Source organism: Anomaloglossus baeobatrachus, chromosome 5, assembly GCF_048569485.1.
Source record: "Anomaloglossus baeobatrachus isolate aAnoBae1 chromosome 5, aAnoBae1.hap1, whole genome shotgun sequence".
Classification (NCBI taxonomy): Eukaryota; Metazoa; Chordata; class Amphibia; order Anura; family Aromobatidae; genus Anomaloglossus; species Anomaloglossus baeobatrachus.
The window spans coordinates 44195177-44217286 of NC_134357.1; the positions used below are offsets into that span (position 1 = coordinate 44195177).

At 43.9% G+C, this 22110-nt stretch overlaps 1 protein-coding gene across 1 annotated transcript in view; it reads left to right on the forward strand.

Annotated features, from left to right (window-relative positions):
* PTPRE (protein tyrosine phosphatase receptor type E) overlaps nt 1-22110 on the forward strand; it is a 285049-nt gene that overhangs the window by 207372 nt on the left and 55567 nt on the right. The window contains exons 5-11 of the mRNA XM_075348447.1: nt 7974-8110; nt 9223-9313; nt 11412-11488; nt 11594-11630; nt 14413-14510; nt 17343-17462; nt 17596-17756. Coding sequence (XP_075204562.1) covers nt 7974-8110; nt 9223-9313; nt 11412-11488; nt 11594-11630; nt 14413-14510; nt 17343-17462; nt 17596-17756 — 721 coding nt within the window. The remainder of the gene's footprint in view (nt 1-7973; nt 8111-9222; nt 9314-11411; nt 11489-11593; nt 11631-14412; nt 14511-17342; nt 17463-17595; nt 17757-22110) is intronic.

A 22110-nucleotide genomic window follows, 5' to 3' on the forward strand; every position in this document is an offset into this window, starting at 1 on the left:
ACTATCATAGGGTCTAGTTGCCCGTACATCCTTACATTTCCAGCTCCTGTTTCAGTGATGTCTTCATTAGTTAAGTTTTAATGGCACAAAACTTAATTTGTCACCACTTTTTTGTTCTCATGTTTCTTAATCTATAGGTGGGTGGCTTGTTTGAATTTTTTAAAACTGGAAAGTCAAAAGAGTATAATTGCCAAAAGACGTGGAAGTATTAGTGTAGATGTTTGGTCAGTTGTTTATGCCAAACGTCTAATAGGCATGCTGCCTATTTTAGTCAACACACACCCCCCCAAAACAAATCACTGCCCGGTGGTCGATAACTGTTGGGGTACTTTGAAGAGCAGATGACTGGCATCGGGCATACATGGTCTGCTACATCATCACATCTGTACCCCGTAAAGGTCAATGACTCTTCACCAAGAACATTTCTAGCCAGATGGTTGTCTGTCCTCGCCGGGTATATAACACAAGGGTAGAGGCAGCATGTTCCACACTAAATGTAAAGTAAGTACATACCCCAAGGGCGTATGAAGTAACCATGTGGACTAATGCAAAGTGATTGCGCAGCACAGATTTACAGACATGGCTAAAAGTTTTGAGACTGGCACAAATTTTGATTTTCACAGTTTGTTGCTTCAGTGTTTTTAGATCTTTTCTAGGATGTTTCTGTGGTCAAAAAAGAGGACCCGGCACTCGAATACATTAATCCATTCCTTTTATTCACCTCTGAAGGTGAAAAAGTAAAGTATTAAGCAAGCAAATATTCGAGTGTCGGGTCCTCTTTTTTTTTACTCCATGCTGCTGTTCCACGTGCATCGGAAACTTTTTAGGGTGGAGTGCCGATCTGAAGTACAATTATCAGCTTTTCATGCATTTTTAAACTTTTATTGACAAATACTAGTTTATGCAAAGACTCAACATTAACAGTGTTGACCCTTATTTTTCATGATTTCTGCCCTTCGAAATTGACAGCTGGATATCAACTTTTTGGCCAAATGCTGACTGACGGCAGCACATTCTTGTCTAATCAGTGTTTAGAGGCTATCATAATTTCTGTGTTTTAGTTTCTGTACCTGTTGTTGGAGATTGACCACAGATGGGATTGAGATCTGGGGAGTTTCGAAACCATGGACCTAAACTTAATTTTTTTGATCACCGAGCCACTTGCTTATCACTTTTGCCTTGCAACGTGGTCTCCCAACATGTTCGAAAAAGCTGTCACGACAGGGACAAGAGACTATACCAACCATTTAGGAGAACACAAAGGAAAGAGGAAAGGAAAGCCCTATTACTAGTGAAAGTGGGAAGTGGTGACCCCTGACAATAACCTGCAGCTCACCCTCACTGCCCTCACAGACCCTATACAGGTTCCACACCTGTCGCCGAGCTGGAATACCTGGGGCCCTATTTTACCCTGGCAAATGGGCCCGAAGTCAGGATGGAGGGTATGAGCTTTCCGTTAACACCATGATCACTAATAGAAGACACAAGGGAACAAAACAGGGGAAACACAATAGCAATCACCAGAGCCCTAGTAGATAGCAAAGACAAACACTTCACAATCTTAGCTGCAGCAGCCACAGACGTCTGGAGCAACAGAGAACAACTTCTCCACAGCTCAGCAAGAAACAAACTATAAACCATACCCAAATACCCCCAGGGTGAGGTTTATAAAGGAAGTTAGAGGCTGGTACCTGAGAAACAAAACTGACAGTTTCCCAGGGTCCTAGAGTCCGCACCTGCAGAAACAGGGAACTGTCAGATATCAACACGTGCTGCCAGTCTCTTGGATTTTCTAACACTTGCTGCCAATGGATTGTCAGCTGGCTGTGATACATCTGTGACAAAAGCATTGTCCCTCACCAGATTGCTCCTGGGTTGTTGGAAGCAGTTGCTCTAGGAAGATGATTAGTTCACACTTTATTCATGGCCATGTTTTAGACAAAATTCTGAGTGAGATAAAATTCTGAGTGAGCCCCCTCCATGGATGAAAAGCCTCACAAATTAATGATCTCAGGATGCTTTACTATTGGCATTACTCAGGATGGTAGCACTCACTTTTAGAGATGAGCGGACCCGTTGAAGTTTGTGTTCGCCGGGTTCAACCGGACATTAGATAAAGTTTAGTTCGGGACTCGACATAAACCCCATTGGAAGTTACTGCTTGGGTAGTTCCGCCCGCCCTAAGCAGAGCACTTCTGGGAAGGGAGGGCAGGGTTTTTTTCCATTCGATAACACTGTTTTTACCCCCAGTGTGAGCCATTCAAACACTACAAGTGGCTCCCACTGGACCGAGCACCGAGCGTACCTCAGCACACCGGTGCCCGATCAAGTGGTCAGCATATGTAAAGCACCCAAACTCCGAACTCGGACACTGATTTTTTTAGTAAAGTCCATGTTTGGTGCAAACATCGAACTTTACTGTTGCAGTACGCTCATCTCTACTCACCTTTTCTTCTTGAAACAATCATTGATGTCTCAAACAGTCTAAAAGGGGACTTTATCAGAAAAAGTAATTGTACCCCTGTCCTTTACAGTCCATTCCCAGTACTTCCCGCAAAGTTATTTTCTCTGATCAAGCCACAAAAACCAGTGGACAAATAAAAAAGCAGAAATTGTGATAAACTCCAAGCACTAATTAGGCACAAATGTACTGCCATCACTCTGGATTTGTCCCAGAAGTTGATATCTGGCTGCAAAGGCGACGGGCAGATGTCATAAAAAAATAAGGGTCCACACTGTAAATATTGAGTCTTTACATAAACTTGATGTATTTGTAAATTAAGTTTAAAAAATAATGAAAAGCTGATAATTGTACTTTAGTCACCATACAAGCATCTAAAAACATTGTGAAAACTAGTCTCAAAACTTCTGGCCACGACTGTACATTATGCCTGGCTGGGCTGACATAGACTGCATTTAGATGGGCTAATGTCCGTTTTGTATAATCGAATAATGGGATTACATCCTCAAGCTGGCCAATGACAGCGTGCGGACCTACTTTGTGGGCGGGGTAAGTGTGCAGTGCGCTCTCGTCCCACCGAGGAGGAGCGGCTGTCTCAGCATCTCCCAGGTTTGTTTGTGCCCCCGTGAGACCCTCCAGCCTCCCCAGGCCTGCCTGTGCCCCTCCAGTGTCATCAGGCCTGCCAGTGCCTCTCCAGCATCCCCAGGGCTGCCTGTGCCCCTCCAGCGTCCCCAGGGCTGCCTGCGCCCCTCCAGCGTCCCCAGGGCTGCCTGTGCCCCTCCTGTGTCCCCAGGCCTGCCTGTGCCCCTCTAGCATACACAGGCTTGCATGTGCCCCTCCAGCATTGCCAGGGCTGCCTGTGGCCCTTCAGCATCCCCAGGCCTGCCTGTGCCCCTCCAGCCTCCCCAGGGCTACCTGTGCCCCTCCAGCTTCCTAGGCCTGCCTGTGCCCCTCCAGCCTCCCCAGGCCTGCCTGTACCCCTGCAGCCTCTCCAGGTCTGCCTGTGCCCCTCCAGCCTCCCCAGGCCTGCATGTGCCCCTCCAGCCTCCCAAGGGCTGCCTGTGCCCCTCCAGCCTCCCCAGGGCTGCCTGTGCCCCTTTAGCCTCCCCAGGGCTGCCTGTGCCCCTTTAAAAAATAAAAATATGGGAAACTAAAGAGAAACTTTCAAAAATAGGTATAGACATTAAAAAAAAATGTAGATGAAAGAAGAAATAGTTTTATAAACATGAATAGATACCAGTAAAGGAAAGTATAACTATATCAAACGTACGGTAAGAAGCAGCTGCACTACCTGCAGAGGAATCGAAGAACATCTCTTCAAAAAGTTGATCCACCACAACATAGAAAAAAATAAACTTCAAAAGAAGAACATTAAAAAGGAAGAGAACTTTACGAGGCTTGTCAGTGCCCTTACGAAACAGTGCCAAGATGTTAAAGGAGTTATCTAATGCAGACGTTCACATTTCTAGCTGATCATCGTGAATCCAACTTCAAAAACCCCAATGATCAGCTCTAATGGCTGGAGGAAGCCATGTCCGGCCATACATTAGTATTAGGTGGTGACCATTCACATGGATAACCATCCACGAAAGGAGGAGCTGTTGGTACCTTTCCACTCTGACTCATAGCCGTGGGTCCCGAGCACGAGACCCCCCCCCCCTCCAAGACAACCCTATGCCCAAACTAGTGGGCAGAAAGCTTGGAAATTGGCCAGTGTCCCCTATTTCCAGTGGACCCCAAGAAAGGGAACCGCAGGAAAAATCTAAATGCGCCAATGTTTTATTGATATATAGTAGTATTCTATGGACTTTAACTTGCAGTATAATGCAGGACATATCGCCAGGTATATGTTTTGATGCTGCATATTATTTTGATACTATTTAGAGGTATTGTATGGGTTGTATATGAAAGTATTGCACTATATGGTAGTATTATACGGCCTTTATAACAGTATAGTCATGTCATTATATAGACGTATTGTGTCTTTTATATTGTCTTGGCACTATATGGTGGTATTATATCAATTGTATAACAGTATAGTGAAGTCACTATATAGAGCTATTGTGTATGTTATATAGTCTTGGCACTATATGGTGGTATTATACAGTCTTTACAACAGTAAATCCATGTCACTAATATTGTGTAGGTGTAGGTTATATTGTCTTGGCACTATATGGTGGAATTATACGGCATTTATAAAAGTAATGTCACTATATAGATATATTGTGCAGGTTATATGGTCTCAGCACTATATGTTGATATCATATGGCCTTTACCACAGTATAGTCATGTCACTATATAGAGATATTGTGTAGGTTATATTGTCTTGGCACTATATGGTGGAATTATAAGGCATTTATAACAGTATAGTCATGTCATTATATAGAGATATTGTGTAGGTTATATTGTCTTAGCACTATATGGTGGTATTATATGGTTTTTATAACAGTATAGTAATGTCACTAATAGAGATATTGTGCAGGTTACTTTGTCTCGGCACTATATGGAGGTATATACAGCCTTTATAACAGTATAGTCATGTCACTATAAAGGTGTATTGTGTAGGTTATATTGTCTTTGCACTGTATGGTGGTATTATATGGTTTGTTTATGAAACTATATTCTAATCACTATATGGCAATATTATGTGGGCTGAATATATGAGGAAAAAAATGTTTAAAAATGACAATGGTGGGAATTACTTTGCTTATTGTCCCGGGTCCTGTTTTATACAAAATGAAAAACAGCCACATAGGTTTTTGTATATAGCTGGTTGAGGAAACCTCTTTCCAAGGGTAAGCATCATCCATGAGCTTTTGGGATATGTTTGGCCCATAGAAACCCATCGGTACTTGGAGAATTTAGGTTTTAAAATAGGAAAAAAATTAGAAAACAGTGATATAATTCTGATTTACTTAACTTAAGGTTCCAATATTAATAACGAATGGGTAAATCTGCAGCGTGACGTCGGCTGATTCCCCTTCAGCACGCCGCTCCTCACCTGTCTGCTGTACGCTCTGCACACCGTGTCAGCACTTGCGGAGTCAATTTCTTTTTTTTTTTTTTTTTAGAAAAAAGGAATTTTTGCATGGAATTTTTTGCAAGCCTGCTCCCAGCATCGCCGGTAAACAAACCCTGAGTGAATTCTTTTAATTCTCACTACCTGGATGGACACACTCCGGCGTAATACCAAAAACTCGCTCCTTCCTGGGAGGACGAGGTCACAGCTTATTCTACAGTTCTCTGAGCGGAGCACACAAAGCCTTCTACTGATATGTCTTATTTTTAATTTTTACTTTTTGAGGATAAAATACTCACAAAATACTTATATTTTTATCATTAAAGGAAGTCTCTCAGAACAAAATGACTGTCCAAACCCAGCAAAAGACACTCTGTGCACCCTTGGTATGGTCAAATAGTTCAATGCATCTTTCATCCTACTTGTTTTTCATCTGTCACGTGTAACAGACAGTCATGTGGTTTCTGGCCATAGAAGGTCACAGTGTTTGGCTGCGCAGAATGCTCCCTGACCTTCCATTGTTCCTGCTGTCAGTATTCATTGGTATAGGTAGCTTTCCTGCTGGATTCATATCTCCCCTTTAGGGCCCAGCAGGAGCTCACCATTCACCACCCAGCTATTGATCATCAGTATTCTCTTGGTGTTTAAATACCCCTTCCTTCCTTGAACTGGTGCTGGTGAAATTTTCAGTTCATTCAAGCCTTGATTGCAAGTAAGTGGCTTGTACTCATCTGTGGTGCTGCTGAAAGCTTTGCTGAACTTCTACTGGTGTCATCTGTGGATAAGTAGTTCATGCATTTCCCCCCTGTGTGCCCTCCTTGTGTCTATAGTGTTTAGTGGAGTTGACGAAGAGCTCATCCCATCCATTCCCTATTTACGGTCCAGCACTAGGGATATCTAGGGTCAAGTATCCGGCTTGGCGCATAGGTGCAGAAACTATATAGGGTGCTGAGGGAACCCCAGGGACCAGAAGTAGGTTCGGTCAGGGATCACTATCTTCCACTTTCCTAATCACAGGGTTTCCTTTCCCTTACCATTCGCCGCTCGCTTGGTACTTCCCCGTACCTATTGTGACACTATCTTCATCCTTCTCTGTCTTTTTTAATGCCAAAACTGTCAATTGAGGAAAAGAAGGGCAGAGATACATGCATATCTAGTAGTTGGGATGGTGTACGACCTGCTCGGCCACACCAAGGGTGCACCGAATGCCTTTGCTTGGTCTGAACAGTCATTTTGTCCTGATAGACTCCCTTTAGAGATAGAGAGAAACAGACCAATTGTGGGACTTGTCAGGAATTTTAATTGATGTCAGTCACGCGTTTTGGAGCATGGAATATCCTCTATCTTTAGACTTGTGGACAGTATGGAGATAAGAAAAGAGGACCTCCGAATGTAACATTCTTCTTTTAGCTACTGTAACGGGGTCTTGATATTAATGACCACCTGTCATGCTTGCCGGGTATGACAAGCATTTCGTGGGGTGTTCAGACCTAGCTGCGTCTGACACACAACAAAACATAAGTAACAAATGGGACACTGGGGACACAATAACAGCGGGGGGCCCTGGAACTAGTGAGAGGGGTAGGTGGGACACCTCCTATCCTCACTTGCAGCTGTCCCTACTCTCCTAGCCAGTCTCTATATAGTCTCCACAACTGTCGCCAAGCAGGAATCTAAGACCCTGAGAAACCCTATAGATGCCCTGGCTAGTGAAGGGCAGGTGAGGTACACTAGACCCCACTGCTGCATTAACCAGACACAAGGTAAGGTAAGCTTAACACAGTAAAAGCAACAAAAAGATAAATCCTGAGAGCTGGAAACCTTCACAGCAGAACCTTCCTCCAAGGCGGCCAGAGAACAAATGAGTTTGTATCTTCAGCAAGGATTGCTGGGAAGATACATCTATTTAAACCTAAAGGGGCGTAGATACAAAGCAGTGGCAGCTGAAACACTCAGCTAGGAACTGCTGATCAACAAAACTGACATTAACTCCTGATGTACTGGAAGAATAGAAACCACGTTTAAATGTAGAGTCCCAAATGGAAATGAGGGATTCCAACTCTAAATCTGTCACTAGTCTCCAAAAATAGAGAGACGACCGTGACCCCACCAGGGACCATGAATTATATAGATGACATACTGAATTTAATTGGTGCCTTGTAATACTCAATTATCTCTTTTGGGGAAAAAAAAAAATCAGCATTTAGAGAGCAATGTCCTCAGTCTTAGAAACTGGAGTGGCGTGTGTTATTCCAGTGGGAGTAGCCGGTCTGGTTTTAAGGGTAGAGCAGCACAGAGTATTTCAGGAGATAAAAGTGGAAGGCTGAATGTATTAGTCAGGATAGTATTGTATATTATGGGCCAATTACATGGGACTGGGAAGGAAATTGGAGGCAAAGTTGACAATTATCATGTGAAGTTATTTATATTTTGTGCCTTTTTTATGTCTTTTATATTCATCAATGTGTATAATTTTATTTATCGACTTAACAGAGCAGCAGAGAGTGATGTTACTGAGCAGTTCACCCACCGTAGCCAAGAAATACTTCCCGATTCCGGTGGAGCATTTGGAAGAGGAGGTGCGGATACGATCGGCTGATGACGGGAAGCTCTTCAGAGAGGAGTACAATGTGAGTCTATGGGGTGTAAACTGACAATTTGCGTTATTTTCTGTGCTGAAAGATCGACAATCACAGCAGATCTCCTCATATGAGATTTCCCTTTTCCTCACAATAACATAAAGGACTAAAGTGGGTTTTAAAGAGGACCCACCACAAGGATTTTCCTATATAAGCTAAAGCCAGTGCTATACTGGAGCTATTATGCTGATTCTATACATACCTTTAGTTGTGAGATCGGATGTATAGTGTCTGAAATATAGGCAAGTAAAGTTTATGAAATGCTCTGTTACTTGATGAGAGGTGCAACGGAATATCTAATAGGTGGGTCAGGTTTTGCTAGTTATTTCCGCCCCTGTCTGCTGCCTGTCCTTCCAGGCCCTGTCTCTGTTATTACAGGGGGAGGAAGAACAGGGGGAGGAAGGACAGGCAGATAGGGGCGGAAATAACTCGCAAAACCTGACCCACCTATTAGATATTCCATTGCACCTCTCATCAAATAACAGTGCATTTCAATAACTTTACTTGCCTGTATTTCAGAAAGTGTATATCCGATCTCACAACTAAAGGTATGTATAGAATCAGCATGATAGCACCAGTATAGCACTGGCTTTAGGTTATAAAGAAAAATCCTGGTGGTTGGTCCTCTTTAACTTCCACCTCATTGTCCTACTGACCCACTTGTAAGCTCCAGCCAGGTGTGTCGTAGCTCCATACATAGTGCTACAGACTTTCCTCACATATGCGCTTGCTGATATTTTGGATACGACCACTAGTCAGTAGTTAAATGCATGTTACGAGGTCCGGGTTCATGCATGTTGTATGTGACAGTGATGCCCCAGAATGGTCTCTCAGAGTGGACTGGGGCTTAAAGGGTGTCCACCAAAAACAGAAGTTTCCCCTCATTTCCATGGAATTGGCAATAACTCCCCAATCGTTTTTAGTCCGAGTGCTCGCTCCGATCTTGAGATAGGGGTCCCGTCTTCGCTCCATGCATTTCCAATGAGAGTGTTGGAAGACCAGCTGATGCGGCGGGAATGAATACTGTGTGGCGCAGATCCATTAATTCAAAAATGTCACCCATAACAGTCACAAGAATAATTAGTTTTTTCTTTCTTCTACAGTCGTTGCAATCTGGGAATTTTCAAGGAACGTTCGAAGTGGCCAACAAAGAAGAAAACAAGGAAAACAACCGATACCCCAATATCCTACCATGTAAGTCTCGTCTGTAAAGCAGGAGTGCGCACTTATGTTTTCCGAGCGCTTGCTTTGGTGACACATACTCAGTTACCAATTATTTGTAAAAAGATGATTAATAAATATTTGCATTATTTTTTTTCCCTCTTCATTCACTTCTATCTGGTGCAGTAATTTCTCCATCTTCTCCATTGTTCATGTCGGTGTATATTGGACTTCACTCAGATGTCATCCAAGTGCAGTCCGATGCTTTGCCCACATCCATAGACTTGAATGGGTGTGCGCCGTCCAATATATGCTGCCAACTGCAACATGCAGTGATTTTTTTCTCATTCCGAATTGGCTGGTTGGCGCCACCCCGTTGGGCCGGGTGTTGTCCAATGTTTTATCAGACGAGTGATACGATCGTGTGAGCGAGCCCATATACGCATTTTATGTTCTTAGGGTATGGTTCCACTTGCGTATGACTCGTGCGAGTCTAGCATCGGTATCACCTGGCACGGCCGCACACTCTCCGGACACGAGCGTGCAGCTGCATAGAAATACATGTAGCCGACCCGCTCCTGTCAGAAGACTGTGCGGCCGTGTCGGGTGATACCGATGCGAGACTCACACGAGTCATACGCAACCGTAACCGTACCCTTATAGTGATAAAAATGTAGAAACCATTCTGGCAGTTGTAGATGGAGTTGGCAGAGTCACAAGAATCCATCAGAGCATATTCTTACCTGTCTATGTAAACACAAGTGTCTTACAATGTCTTGAAAAAGGAGAACAGTGAGCAAAAATGCTGAATACCAAAATATATTAATTTCAACATCCACGTGCAAGTGCATGCATAGGAGAGCAAAACTTTAACAGAGAGAGGAGAACTGGAATGGTAGATGTCAGTCACAAACCCAGAAAAAAAGAAAGGATGTTCTCTTCATATATGTAAATGTATATATCCAAAAAAGGACACCAGCAGGTTTTAAATTAGATAACCATATGTAATCAAACACCATAAAGTGGTTAGAGACAGTCACCAACCCACTGGACCTGATAGTATCAGATAGCAATGAAAGTAAATAAAAAGGAAAACAGCACAAAATCAGATATACATGAATGATCACTGATTTTCCTCCCCCATGATGAAAAGGCCAGATAATTTTTAGAGGCTGTGAAACGTGCGTTGGGGTCCTTTTGCTTTCTTCCTGGCAAAGACCTGGTAATCACCATTGACTATTCATGTATAACTGATTTTGTGATGTTTCCCTTTTTATTTAATTTCATTGCTATCTGATACTATCAGGTCCAGCGGGTTGGTGACTGTCTCTTAGCACTTTACGGTGCTTGATTTATATCAATATCAGATAGCAATGAAATTTGATAAAAAGAGAAATATCACAAAATCCGTTATACATGAATAGTCAATGGTGATTACCAGGTGTTTGGTAGGCAGAAGGCAAAAGGACCCCGACACACGTTTCCTAGCCTCTAATAAGTATCTGCCCGCTTCATCATGGGGGAAATCCTGCGCAGGCGCACTACAATACTTTCATCTGCCCTGAGCAGGGCAGATCAAAGTGCACCTGCGCTGGACCTCACTGCCGGCGAGTGTATGACGAAGGACGCGTCATGCATGCCAGCTTCAGAAGAAGGAAGACCAAGATGGCCAAAAGAGGAGGCGCCGGTCCGGAGAACGGAGCCACCCATCCGACTGTTGTTTTTATATTCTACACAGCGGCCTGGGCTCTTATATACAGTATGTTATAATGCTGTATATAAGAGCCCAGTGGTGGTGGCCGCAGCTTATAGGCCCAAAACTGGTGACAGGTTCTCTTTAAGGAACAACAAGTTACATTCTTGCGCTAAATTAAGGTGATGCAGCATTGTACTAGCTGTAGGGGTCTAAACAAAAGCCCACAGTATACATTAGACTTCGCCCAATATGTTTGGGAGACTTTAGCATGGAGGGCTACGGAGTGAAATAAGTACCTTTTATTGGGTCCACGAGCACATGGACATCTGATTGTTTGACTTCTAGTCCATAGAGACATTTCCTTTTGTTATCAAATTGCGTTTAGTTCTGTAGAAAGTTGTATAAAGTTGTTCCTTGCTTCTCTTCTCTCGTCAGATGACCACTCCAGAGTCGTGCTGACAGCAGTGGATGGATCCGTATGTTCAGACTACATTAACGCCTCATACATAGATGTAAGACTTCCCATCTGTTTCGTACACTCCGTGTTCCTTTTCAGTCTCTTCTCACTTTCTTGGCACAGCTGACGCGCTTCGCACTGTTTGTTCTTTTCATTTCAGGGCTACAGAGACAAGAATAAGTTTATAGCAGCTCAAGGTAGGATCGTGTGGTATGTTTATTAGGCATTGGGGCTAATAGAAAAGGCATGGCTTCGTGGCCCAAAGAGTTAACATTTTTGTAACCCATTTCGATTTTTTTCATTTCTTAGTTATTCCATAAACAGAACCGCTATTCTCCATGGGTTGTGTCTGGTACTGCAGCCTGGGACAATTTATTTTATCTACTGCAATACCAGACATGACCCAAGGAAAAGGGGGGCGCAGTAAGAAATATAGTACAGTGAGCTCCCTATTCAATTGCCACTTTCATGTCTTAAGATGTGATCTGCCACATCTGATATATTGGTGTGTGTATACATATGTATATATATATATATATATATATATATATATATATATATATATACACTGTACATATATATATATATATACTGTACATATATATATGTATATATATATATATATATATATACTGTACATATATATATTATATTATATTATATATATATTATATATATATATATACAGGGTGGTCCAAAAGTAGGTGGACAGTATGTGTAATAGGGTTATCAAACATGGTGTAAAGTGAAACTGACTCAGCTGCCCTTAGCAACCAATCAGATTCCACTTTTCATTCTTCACAGACTCTTTGGAAAATGAAAGGTGGAATCTGATTGGTTGCTAAGAGCAGCTGAGTCAGTTTCACTTTACACCATGTTTAATAACCCTATTACACATACTGTCCACCTACTTTTCGACCACCCTGTATATATTTATATTTATTTATTTTTTTATTTTTCTTTATTTAATTCCAGTAGCTCATATATCATCAGTACTTCAATATTGCAGTGTGTTGTGTCGGCCAGTGTAAGGTTTTAAAAAAAACCCTTTAAATGACACTTTTGCTATTGACAGTGGCATTTAAAGGGTTAAACTGCAAAGATCCAAGTTAGCTATTTTGCATCAATAGTCAAGCTATGAGTTACAGCCCCTGTCCTGCCTCTGATATCGCGGATGCACTGACAGCTCCCGCAAAATCAGCCTGAGAAAAGTGAACGTGCAGGACTGGAACAATGGAGAATGTCTTCTCCATATGGCCAGAACCAGGAAAGTAGTATAGAGTTTTCATGTAGTTCTGAAAATAGACATGGAGTAAATGTATCGCCTTATAGTATGGCAATTAACAGGGAGATCAACTTTTTGGACAATCCTCACTTGTTAGAAAGGTCCATGGCAATAAGCAGCTCACAAATAGTGATGAGAGAGCACTACCATGTCCGGGTGCTCGTTACAAGTACAGAGCATCCGAGCATGGTAGTGCCTGCTCATCACTAGTTACCAGTACCAAGCACCTGAGCATGGTAGTGTCCGCTCATCACTAGTTACCAGTACCAAGCACCTGAGCATGGTAGTGTCCGCTCATCACTAGTTACGAGTACTGAGCCCCCGAGCATGGTAGTGCCCGCTCATCACTAGTTACGAGTACTGAGCACCCGAGCATGGTAGTGCCCACTCATCACTAGTTACGAGTACTGAGCACCCGAGCATGGTAGTGCCCACTCATCACTAGTTACGAGTACTGAGCATCTGAGCATGATAGTGCCCGCTCATCACTAGTTACCAGTACCAAGCACCTGAGCATGGTAGTGTCCGCTCATCACTAGTTACGAGTACTGAGCACCCGAGCATGGTAGTGCCCGCTCATCACTAGTTACGAGTACTGAGCACCCGAGCATGGTAGTGCCCACTCATCACTAGTTACGAGTACTGAGCATCTGAGCATGATAGTGCCCGCTCATCACTAGTTACCAGTACCAAGCACCTGAGCATGGTAGTGCTCGCTCATCACTAGTTACGAGTACCGAGCACTCGAGCATGGTAGTGCTCCCTCATCACTAGTTACCAGTACCAAGCACCTGAGCATGGTAGTTCTCGCTCATCACTAGCTACGAGTACTGAGCACCCGAGCATGGTAGTGCTCCCTCATCACTAGTTACGAATACTGAGCACCCGAGCATGGTAGTGCTCGCTCATCACTAGTTACGAGTACTGAGCATCTGAGCATGATAGTGCCCGCTCATCACTAGTTACCAGTACCAAGCACCTGAGCATGGTAGTGCTCGCTCATCACTAGTTACGAGTACTGAGCATCTGAGCATGATAGTGCCCGCTCATCACTAGTTACCAGTACCGAGCACTCGAGCATGGTAGTACCCCCTCATCACTAGTTACGAGTACTGAGCACCCGAGCATGGTAGTGCTCGCTCATCACTAGTTACGAGTACTGAGCACCCGAGCATGGTAGTGCTCACTCATCACTAGTTACGAGTACCGAGCACCTGAGCATGGTAGTGCTCACTCATCACTAGTTACGAGTACCGAGCACCTGAGCATGGTAGTGCTCACTCATCACTAGTTACGAGTACCGAGCACCTGAGCATGGTAGTGCTCGCTCATCACTAGTTACGAGTACCGAGCACCTGAGCATGGTAGTGCTCACTCATCACTAGTTACGAGTACTGAGCACCTGAGCATGGTAGTGCTCACTCATCACTAGTTACGAGTACCGAGCACCTGAGCATGGTAATGCTCACTCATCACTAGTTATGAGTACCGAGCACCTGAGCATGGTAGTGCTCGCTCATCACTAGTTATGAGTACTGCGCACCCGAGCATGGTAGTGCTCACTCATCATAGACGCTCTTAACTGGTTAAAATCATTCTTATGTAACAGTAATGGAATTCTATACGAGTCTGATGACAGTATTGTACATTTACTGTGTGTCAGGAGACGTTTTTATGATTCTCTTCCACCACAGGCCCCAAGCAAGAGACCTTAAATGAGTTTTGGAGAATGATCTGGGAGCAGAAGTCAGCCACCATAGTCATGCTCACCAACCTGAAGGAAAGGAAGGAGGTGCGTGTCCTGATTCTTATCATGTCCTTCCCTCTGGCATGCATAAAGTTTTTATTGAATGTGGACTGTGACAAAGTTCAAGTATTATAATAGGAGGTGAGGCCGCAGATAAGGAAGCTGCTGGTGAACTGGGCGGCAGCAGTGACGTGCGGCTTCCTGTCCTCTCTGCAACGTCTAGTGCCACTGAGTGCATTTCCCTGGTAGTTTTGCTGAAGTCTCGTGATGTACAGAGGCAGGCGTGAATATATTGCAGACACTAAAATTACACTTGATAAAAATTGGTCACTTACTGTATTCAGAGCATGAACAATGCAGAGGATCGAATCAGGAGTGCAGCTTTAGCTGTGACTGGAGCAATGAAATAATATATATAAGGCAAAACACACAGCTCTAATCACTCAAGTCGCTTGACTTAAAGGGGTATTCCCATCTCAGACACTGTGTGTCTCATGGATATGGTATAAATGTCTCATGGATGCACATCCAACCTCTCTAGAATCCTTGTATGTCAGGCTATATTCCATAGACGTCAACGGAGTGAGCTGCACATAAGTGGCCACCTCAACAATCATGGTGGTGTAAGTTGAGGTCCTGTTCTTAAAGGATTTGTGAACATGCCCTATTTGCAATAAATAAAGTCAAAATTCGTAAATAGGGGGGATGAGATCATAGATGTGCTCTCCTGGGATGGTTGCAAGAGGCGCAACTCCTGTAGGAACGTTAAGAAAACGGCTGCTGCGGTTCCACGATTTAAGGAGAACAAAGGGTAGACGAGAAATAGTTGTAATCCGTGCTGCGGACAGTTCAATGAAGTTCAAGGTGTCAGAAGTAAAGGACATACGGTTTATTTGAAGTAATTGCGTTTCGAAACTCACCGATTTCTTCATCTTCATGATTTGTCCTGATGAAAACAATGGTGGGTTTTAAACCGCATTGACATAAAATAAACCGCTTGTCCTTTGCTTTTTACACCTTGAGCTTCATTAAAGTCAACGCGTTTCAAAACCCACCGGTATTTTTCATCTCCATGGTTTTTCTGATGAAAAAACGGTGGGTTTCAAAACACGTTGGCTTTAATGAAGCTCAAGGTGTCAGAAGTAAAGGACTTGTGGTTTATTTGGAGTCAACACATTTCGAAACCCACCAGTTTCTTCATCTTCATGGTTTGTCGTGATGATAAAACCGGTGGGTTTCAAACCGCATTGACTTAAAATAAACCGCTTGTCCTTTACTCCTGACACCTTGAGCATCATTAAAGTCAACGCGTTTCAAAACCATATGGTTTTCTTCATTTCCATAATTTGTTCTGATGAAAAAATGGTGGGTTTCGAAACACGTTGGCTTTAATGAAGCTCAAGGTGTCCGAAGTTAAGGACATGCGGTTTATTTGAAGTCAACATATTTAGAATCTCACCAGTTTCTTCATGTGTATGGTTTGTCCTGATGAAGTAACCGGTGGGTTTCAAAACGCGATGACTTCAAAAAAATGCATGTCCTTTAAGTCTGACACTAAGGGTCACTTTGCACACTACGACATCGCAAGCCGATGCTTGCGATGCCGAGCGCGATAGTCCCCGCCCCCGTCGCAGCGGCGATCTCTTGTATAGCTGCCATAGCGAACATTATCGCTACGGCAGCTTCACATGGACTTACCTGCCCTGCGACGTCGCTCTGGCCGGCGACCCGCCTCCTTATTAAGGGGGCGGGTCGTGCGGCGTCATAACGACGTCACACGGCAGGCGGCGAATAGAAGCGGAGGGGCGGAGATGAGCGGGACGTAAACATCCCGCCCACCTCCTTCCTTCCGCATAGCTGGCGTGAGCCGCTGGACGCAGGTAGGAGATGTTCCTCGCTCCTGCGGCTTCACACACAGCAATGTGTGATGCCGCTGGAACGAGGAACAACATCGTAACATCGGTCATTTCCAAATTATGTATCAAAAAGGCTTTACACACTAAGATATCGCCTGCGACGCCGGATGTGCGTCACTTTCAATTTGACTTCACCGACATCGCACCTGCGATGTCATAGTGTGCAAAGTGCCCCTTAGAGCTTCATTAAAATCAATGCGTTTTGAAACCCACCGGTTTCTTCAAGTCTATGCTATGTCCTGATGAAGTAACCGATGGGTTTCAAAACGCGTTGACTTCAAATAAACCATGTCCTTTAATTCTGACACCTTGAGCTTCATGAAGTCAGCGCATTTTGAAACCTAATGATTTCTTCACCTCCATGGTTTGTCCTGATTAAGTTATCTGTGGTTTTCAAAACGCATTGACTTCAAGTAAACTGCATGTCCTTTACTTCTGACATCTTGAGCTTCATGAAGTCAATGCGTTTTGAAACCCACCAGTTTTTTCATCTCTTTGGTTGTCCTGATGAAGAAACCGGTGTTTTTCAAAAAGCATTGATTTCAAATAAACCGCATGTCCCTTACTTCTGACACCTTGTGCTTCATTGAACTCATGTCAACTCGGATTAGAACCATGTCCCAACTGTCTGAGATAGGAAAACCCCTTTAAAAATATAGGTGATAAATGTGTGATTGTTTGGAATCAAACCGTTGGGACCCCCACAGAATCTGAGATCAGTGGTCCAAAATCATCCAGTGGGAATGGAGCAGTGCTCGACTACTTCTCCATTGACTTCTATGGGACTGGAAAAATATCAATAATCCCATAGAAGTCATTGTAACTGATAGACAAAGAACAAGGCTGAATTCATTGTGTATGAGACTGCTGGCGCTTGCTGAGCAAAGTGCATGGCTAGAAGGAAATATCTGCCTAGATTCTGAATGTAAATCTTTTACTGTATTTCATGTGAATGACGCAGGATAAATGTCACCAGTACTGGCCGGACCAAGGCTGCTGGATATACGGGAATATCCGAGTGTCGGTAGAAGATGTGATTGTTCTGGTGGACTACACCATCCGAAAGTTCTGCATACAACCTGTAAGTGTTCCCTTCATTCTGGTTGAAATGCATTTTGTATACATGGCCTCCCTTACTGATAGCTTTTTTGCATTGTTTTTGTACAGTAGTTATCTAAGAAGCAATGTTTAATATAGGTGATGTTGTTTTGTAGGTTCATGATGGCTGCAAGGCCCCCCGGCTGGTAACGCAGCTACATTTCACCAGCTGGCCTGACTTTGGCGTGCCCTTCACACCTATCGGTATGCTGAAGTTCCTGAAGAAAGTCAAATCTGTCAATCCTGCGCATGCCGGGCCTATTGTTGTTCACTGCAGGTAAGAACCTCCACCGACATCCACTATGACATACTGTATATTATGCTCAACATAACCCATCGCCCAGTTTGATTTGTCTGTTTGGTAAATACTTGCGTGTCTCATTAAATCTGCAGCATCTTTTCTTAGAAGTTTGTGTTGTGCTTTCCCTTTGTTGTTCCTCCTGGAAGTGTATGAATACATTGGCTATATACTGTATGTTACTATTGTCTACTGTCAATGGGGCATGTCTCTATGTAGGGGCAAGTTCTAACAATATAGGGGCATAGTTGATTCTCTATGCTAGTTTTTTGCTGTAGAGGCATAGTTATGCCTCTGTTATTCCTCCTGGAAGTGTATGAATACATTGATAGCTGGATGTGTTACTATTACTTTGTGTCAATGGGGCATGTCTCTATGTAGTGGCACGTTCTTACAATGTAGGGGCATAGTTGTTCCTATCTGATTTCTCATGGAGAGCTGGATGTTTTGCTATTTCCCTTGTCAATGTGACATGTCCCTACTTAGTAAGAGCATCTCACTATGTAGAGGCATGGTTTATTCTCTGTGTCAGTTGCTCGCTGTAGATGCATAGTTGTCCTTCTGTCATTCCTCCTGGAAGTGTAACAACCAAAAATATTTTTTAGGGAAGTCAGAAAGTACATATATACTGAAAAAAAACAATCCCTTATTAAAATTCAATTTTTATTAAATATATCTTAAAAAATTCCCAAGTGATTCACCTACAAAAATATATCAGGGTAATATAAATATACACCAGGGTAGCCACCCCTGTACTAGATACAATCAGAGGTAGTAAAGCCGGGGGTATGGGCTCCCAAATGGGATTAATCTGGCCCTATTAGGACCTACGATCTCACACCTTTAGGGAAGGTGTGAGATCGTAGGTCCTGGAAGTGTAGTAACACACCCAATGTGTCAAGTTACAGTATAGGTTCCTGCTTCAAAACTACATATGACTATGCAACACTTTTTGCAGTATCATATTAATGCCTGTGAATGGAAGTCTACTGGGGAAGTGTTTTGGCCTCCATCTAATATATAAAGCTCATTGTATGTGTATGTGTGTGTGTGTGTGTGTGTGTCCACTAAACGAATACACAGTCTCATTTACAATCATAAAATTTTGCACAGACACCCCATGTGACTCAGGGAACGTCATAGACTGTGTTTTGAGGGGATCATTTAACCCCGCACTTTACAGTTATTTGCCAGAAAAACTGCCTCCATTAAAGTCAATGGAGCTGGGAGCAAAAGGTCATTTAGAGGAGCTGTGATCAGTTGCTATAGGCAACGAAGGACTTTCTTGGTATAAGAAGCTTATGTGTGAGGTAATATGATTTCAGTGGGGAGACGGATAGAGAGAGAGACAGAGACAGACAGAGACAGAGACAGACAGATAGAGAGACAGAGACAGACAGACAAGAGAGACAGACAACAGAGACAGACAAAGAAGGAGAGAGGCAGACTGGGACATATAATGAGACAGACAGAGAGAGAGGCAGACTGGGACATATAATGAGACACACAGAGAGAAAGAGAGAAAGAGGCAGACTGGGACATATAATGAGACAGACAGAGAGAGAGGGAGGCAGACCAGGACATATAATGAGACAGACAGAGAGAGAGGGAGGCAGACCAGGACATATAATGAGACAGACAGAGAGAGAGGCAGACTGGGACATATAATGAGACAGACAGAGAGAGGCAGACTGGGACATATAATGAGACAGACAGAGAGAGAGGGAGGCAGACCAGGACATATAATGAGACAGACAGAGAGAGAGGCAGACTGGGACATATAATGAGACAGACAGAGAGAGGCAGACTGGGACATATAATGAGACAGACAGAGAGAGGCAGACTGGGACATATAATGAGACAGACAGAGAGAGGCAGACTGGGACATATAATGAGACAGACAGAGAGAGAGAGAGGCAGACTGGGACATATAATGAGACAGACAGAGAGAGGCAGACTGGGACATATAATGAGACAGACAGAGAGAGGCAGACTGGGACATATGAGACAGAGAGAGGGAGGCAGACCAGGACATATAATGAGACAGAAAGAGAGAGAGAGAGGCAGACCGGGACATATAATGAGACAGAGAGAGAGAGAGGCAGACTGGGACATATAATGAGACAGACAGAGAGAGAGAGAGAGGCAGACTGGGACATATAATGAGACAGACAGAGAAAGAGGCAGACTGGGACATATAATGAGACAGACAGAGAGAGGGGCAGACTGGGACATATAATGAGACAGACAGAGACAGAAAGAGAGAGAGGCAGACCGGGACATATAATGAGACACACAGAGATAGAGAGAGAGAGAGGCAGACTGGGACATATAATGAGACAGACAGAGAGAGAGGCAGACTGGGACATATAATGAGACAGACAGAGACAGAAAGAGAGAGAGGCAGACCGGGACATATAATGAGACACACAGAGATAGAGAGAGAGAGAGAGGCAGACTGGGACATATAATGAGACAGACAGAGAGAGAGAGAGAGGCAGACTGGGACATATAATGAGACAGACAGAGAGAGAGGCAGACTGGGACATATAATGAGACAGAGAGAGAGAGAGAGAGAGAGAGAGGCAGACCGGGACATATAATGAGACACACAGAGAGAGAGAGAGGCAGACTGGGACATATAATGAGACACACAGAGATAGAGAGAGAGAGAGGCAGACTGGGACATATAATGAGACAGACAGAGAGAGAGGCAGACTGGGACATATAATGAGACAGACAGAGACAGAAAGAGAGAGAGGCAGACCGGGACATATAATGAGACACACAGAGATAGAGAGAGAGAGAGAGGCAGACTGGGACATATAATGAGACAGACAGAGAGAGAGAGGCAGACTGGGACATATAATGAGACAGACAGAGAGAGAGGCAGACTGGGACATATAATGAGACAGAGAGAGAGAGAGAGAGAGAGAGAGGCAGACTGGGACATATAATGAGACAGACAGAGAGAGAGAGAGGCAGACTGGGACATATAATGAGACACACAGAGATAGAGAGAGAGAGAGGCAGACTGGGACATATAATGAGACAGACAGAGAGAGAGGCAGACTGGGACATATAATGAGACAGACAGAGACAGAAAGAGAGAGAGGCAGACCGGGACATATAATGAGACACACAGAGATAGAGAGAGAGAGAGAGGCAGACTGGGACATATAATGAGACACACAGAGATAGAGAGAGAGGCAGACTGGGACATATAATGAGACAGACAGAGAGAGAGAGAGAGGCAGACCGGGACATATAATGAGACAGACAGACAGAGAGGCAGACTGGGACATATAATGAGACAGACAGAGACAGAAAGAGAGAGAGGCAGACCGGGACATATAATGAGACAGACAGAGACAGAAAGAGAGAGAGGCAGACCGGGACATATAATGAGACAGACAGAGACAGAAAGAGAGAGAGGCAGACTGGGACATATAATGAGACAGACAGAGACAGAAAGAGAGAGAGGCAGACCGGGACATATAATGAGACAGACAGAGACAGAAAGAGAGAGAGGCAGACCGGGACATATAATGAGACACACAGAGATAGAGAGAGAGGCAGACTGGGACATATAATGAGACAGACAGAGAGAGAGAGAGGCAGACTGGGACATATAATGAGACAGACAGAGAGAGAGAGAGAGGCAGACTGGGACATATAATGAGACAGACAGAGAGAGAGGCAGACTGGGACATATAATGAGACAGACAGAGAGAGAGAGAGGCAGACTGGGACATATAATGAGACAGACAGAGATAGAGAGAGAGGCAGACTGGGACATATAATGAGACAGACAGACAGAGAGAGAGGCAGACTGGGACATATAATGAGACAGACAGACAGAGAGAGAGGCAGACTGGGACATATAATGAGACAGACAGAGACAGAAAGAGAGAGAGGCAGACCGGGACATATAATGAGACACACAGAGATAGAGAGAGAGGCAGACTGGGACATATAATGAGACACACAGAGATAGAGAGAGAGGCAGACTGGGACATATAATGAGACAGACAGACAGAGAGGCAGACTGGGACATATAATGAGACAGACAGACAGAGAGGCAGACTGGGACATATAATGAGACAGACAGACAGAGAGGCAGACTGGGACATATAATGAGACAGACAGACAGAGAGGCAGACTGGGACATATAATGAGACAGACAGAGACAGAAAGAGAGAGGAAGACTGGGACATATAATGAGACAGACAGACAGAGAGGCAGACTGGGACATATAATGAGACAGACAGAGACAGAAAGAGAGAGGCAGACTGGGACATATAATGAGACAGACAGAGAGGCAGACCGGGAC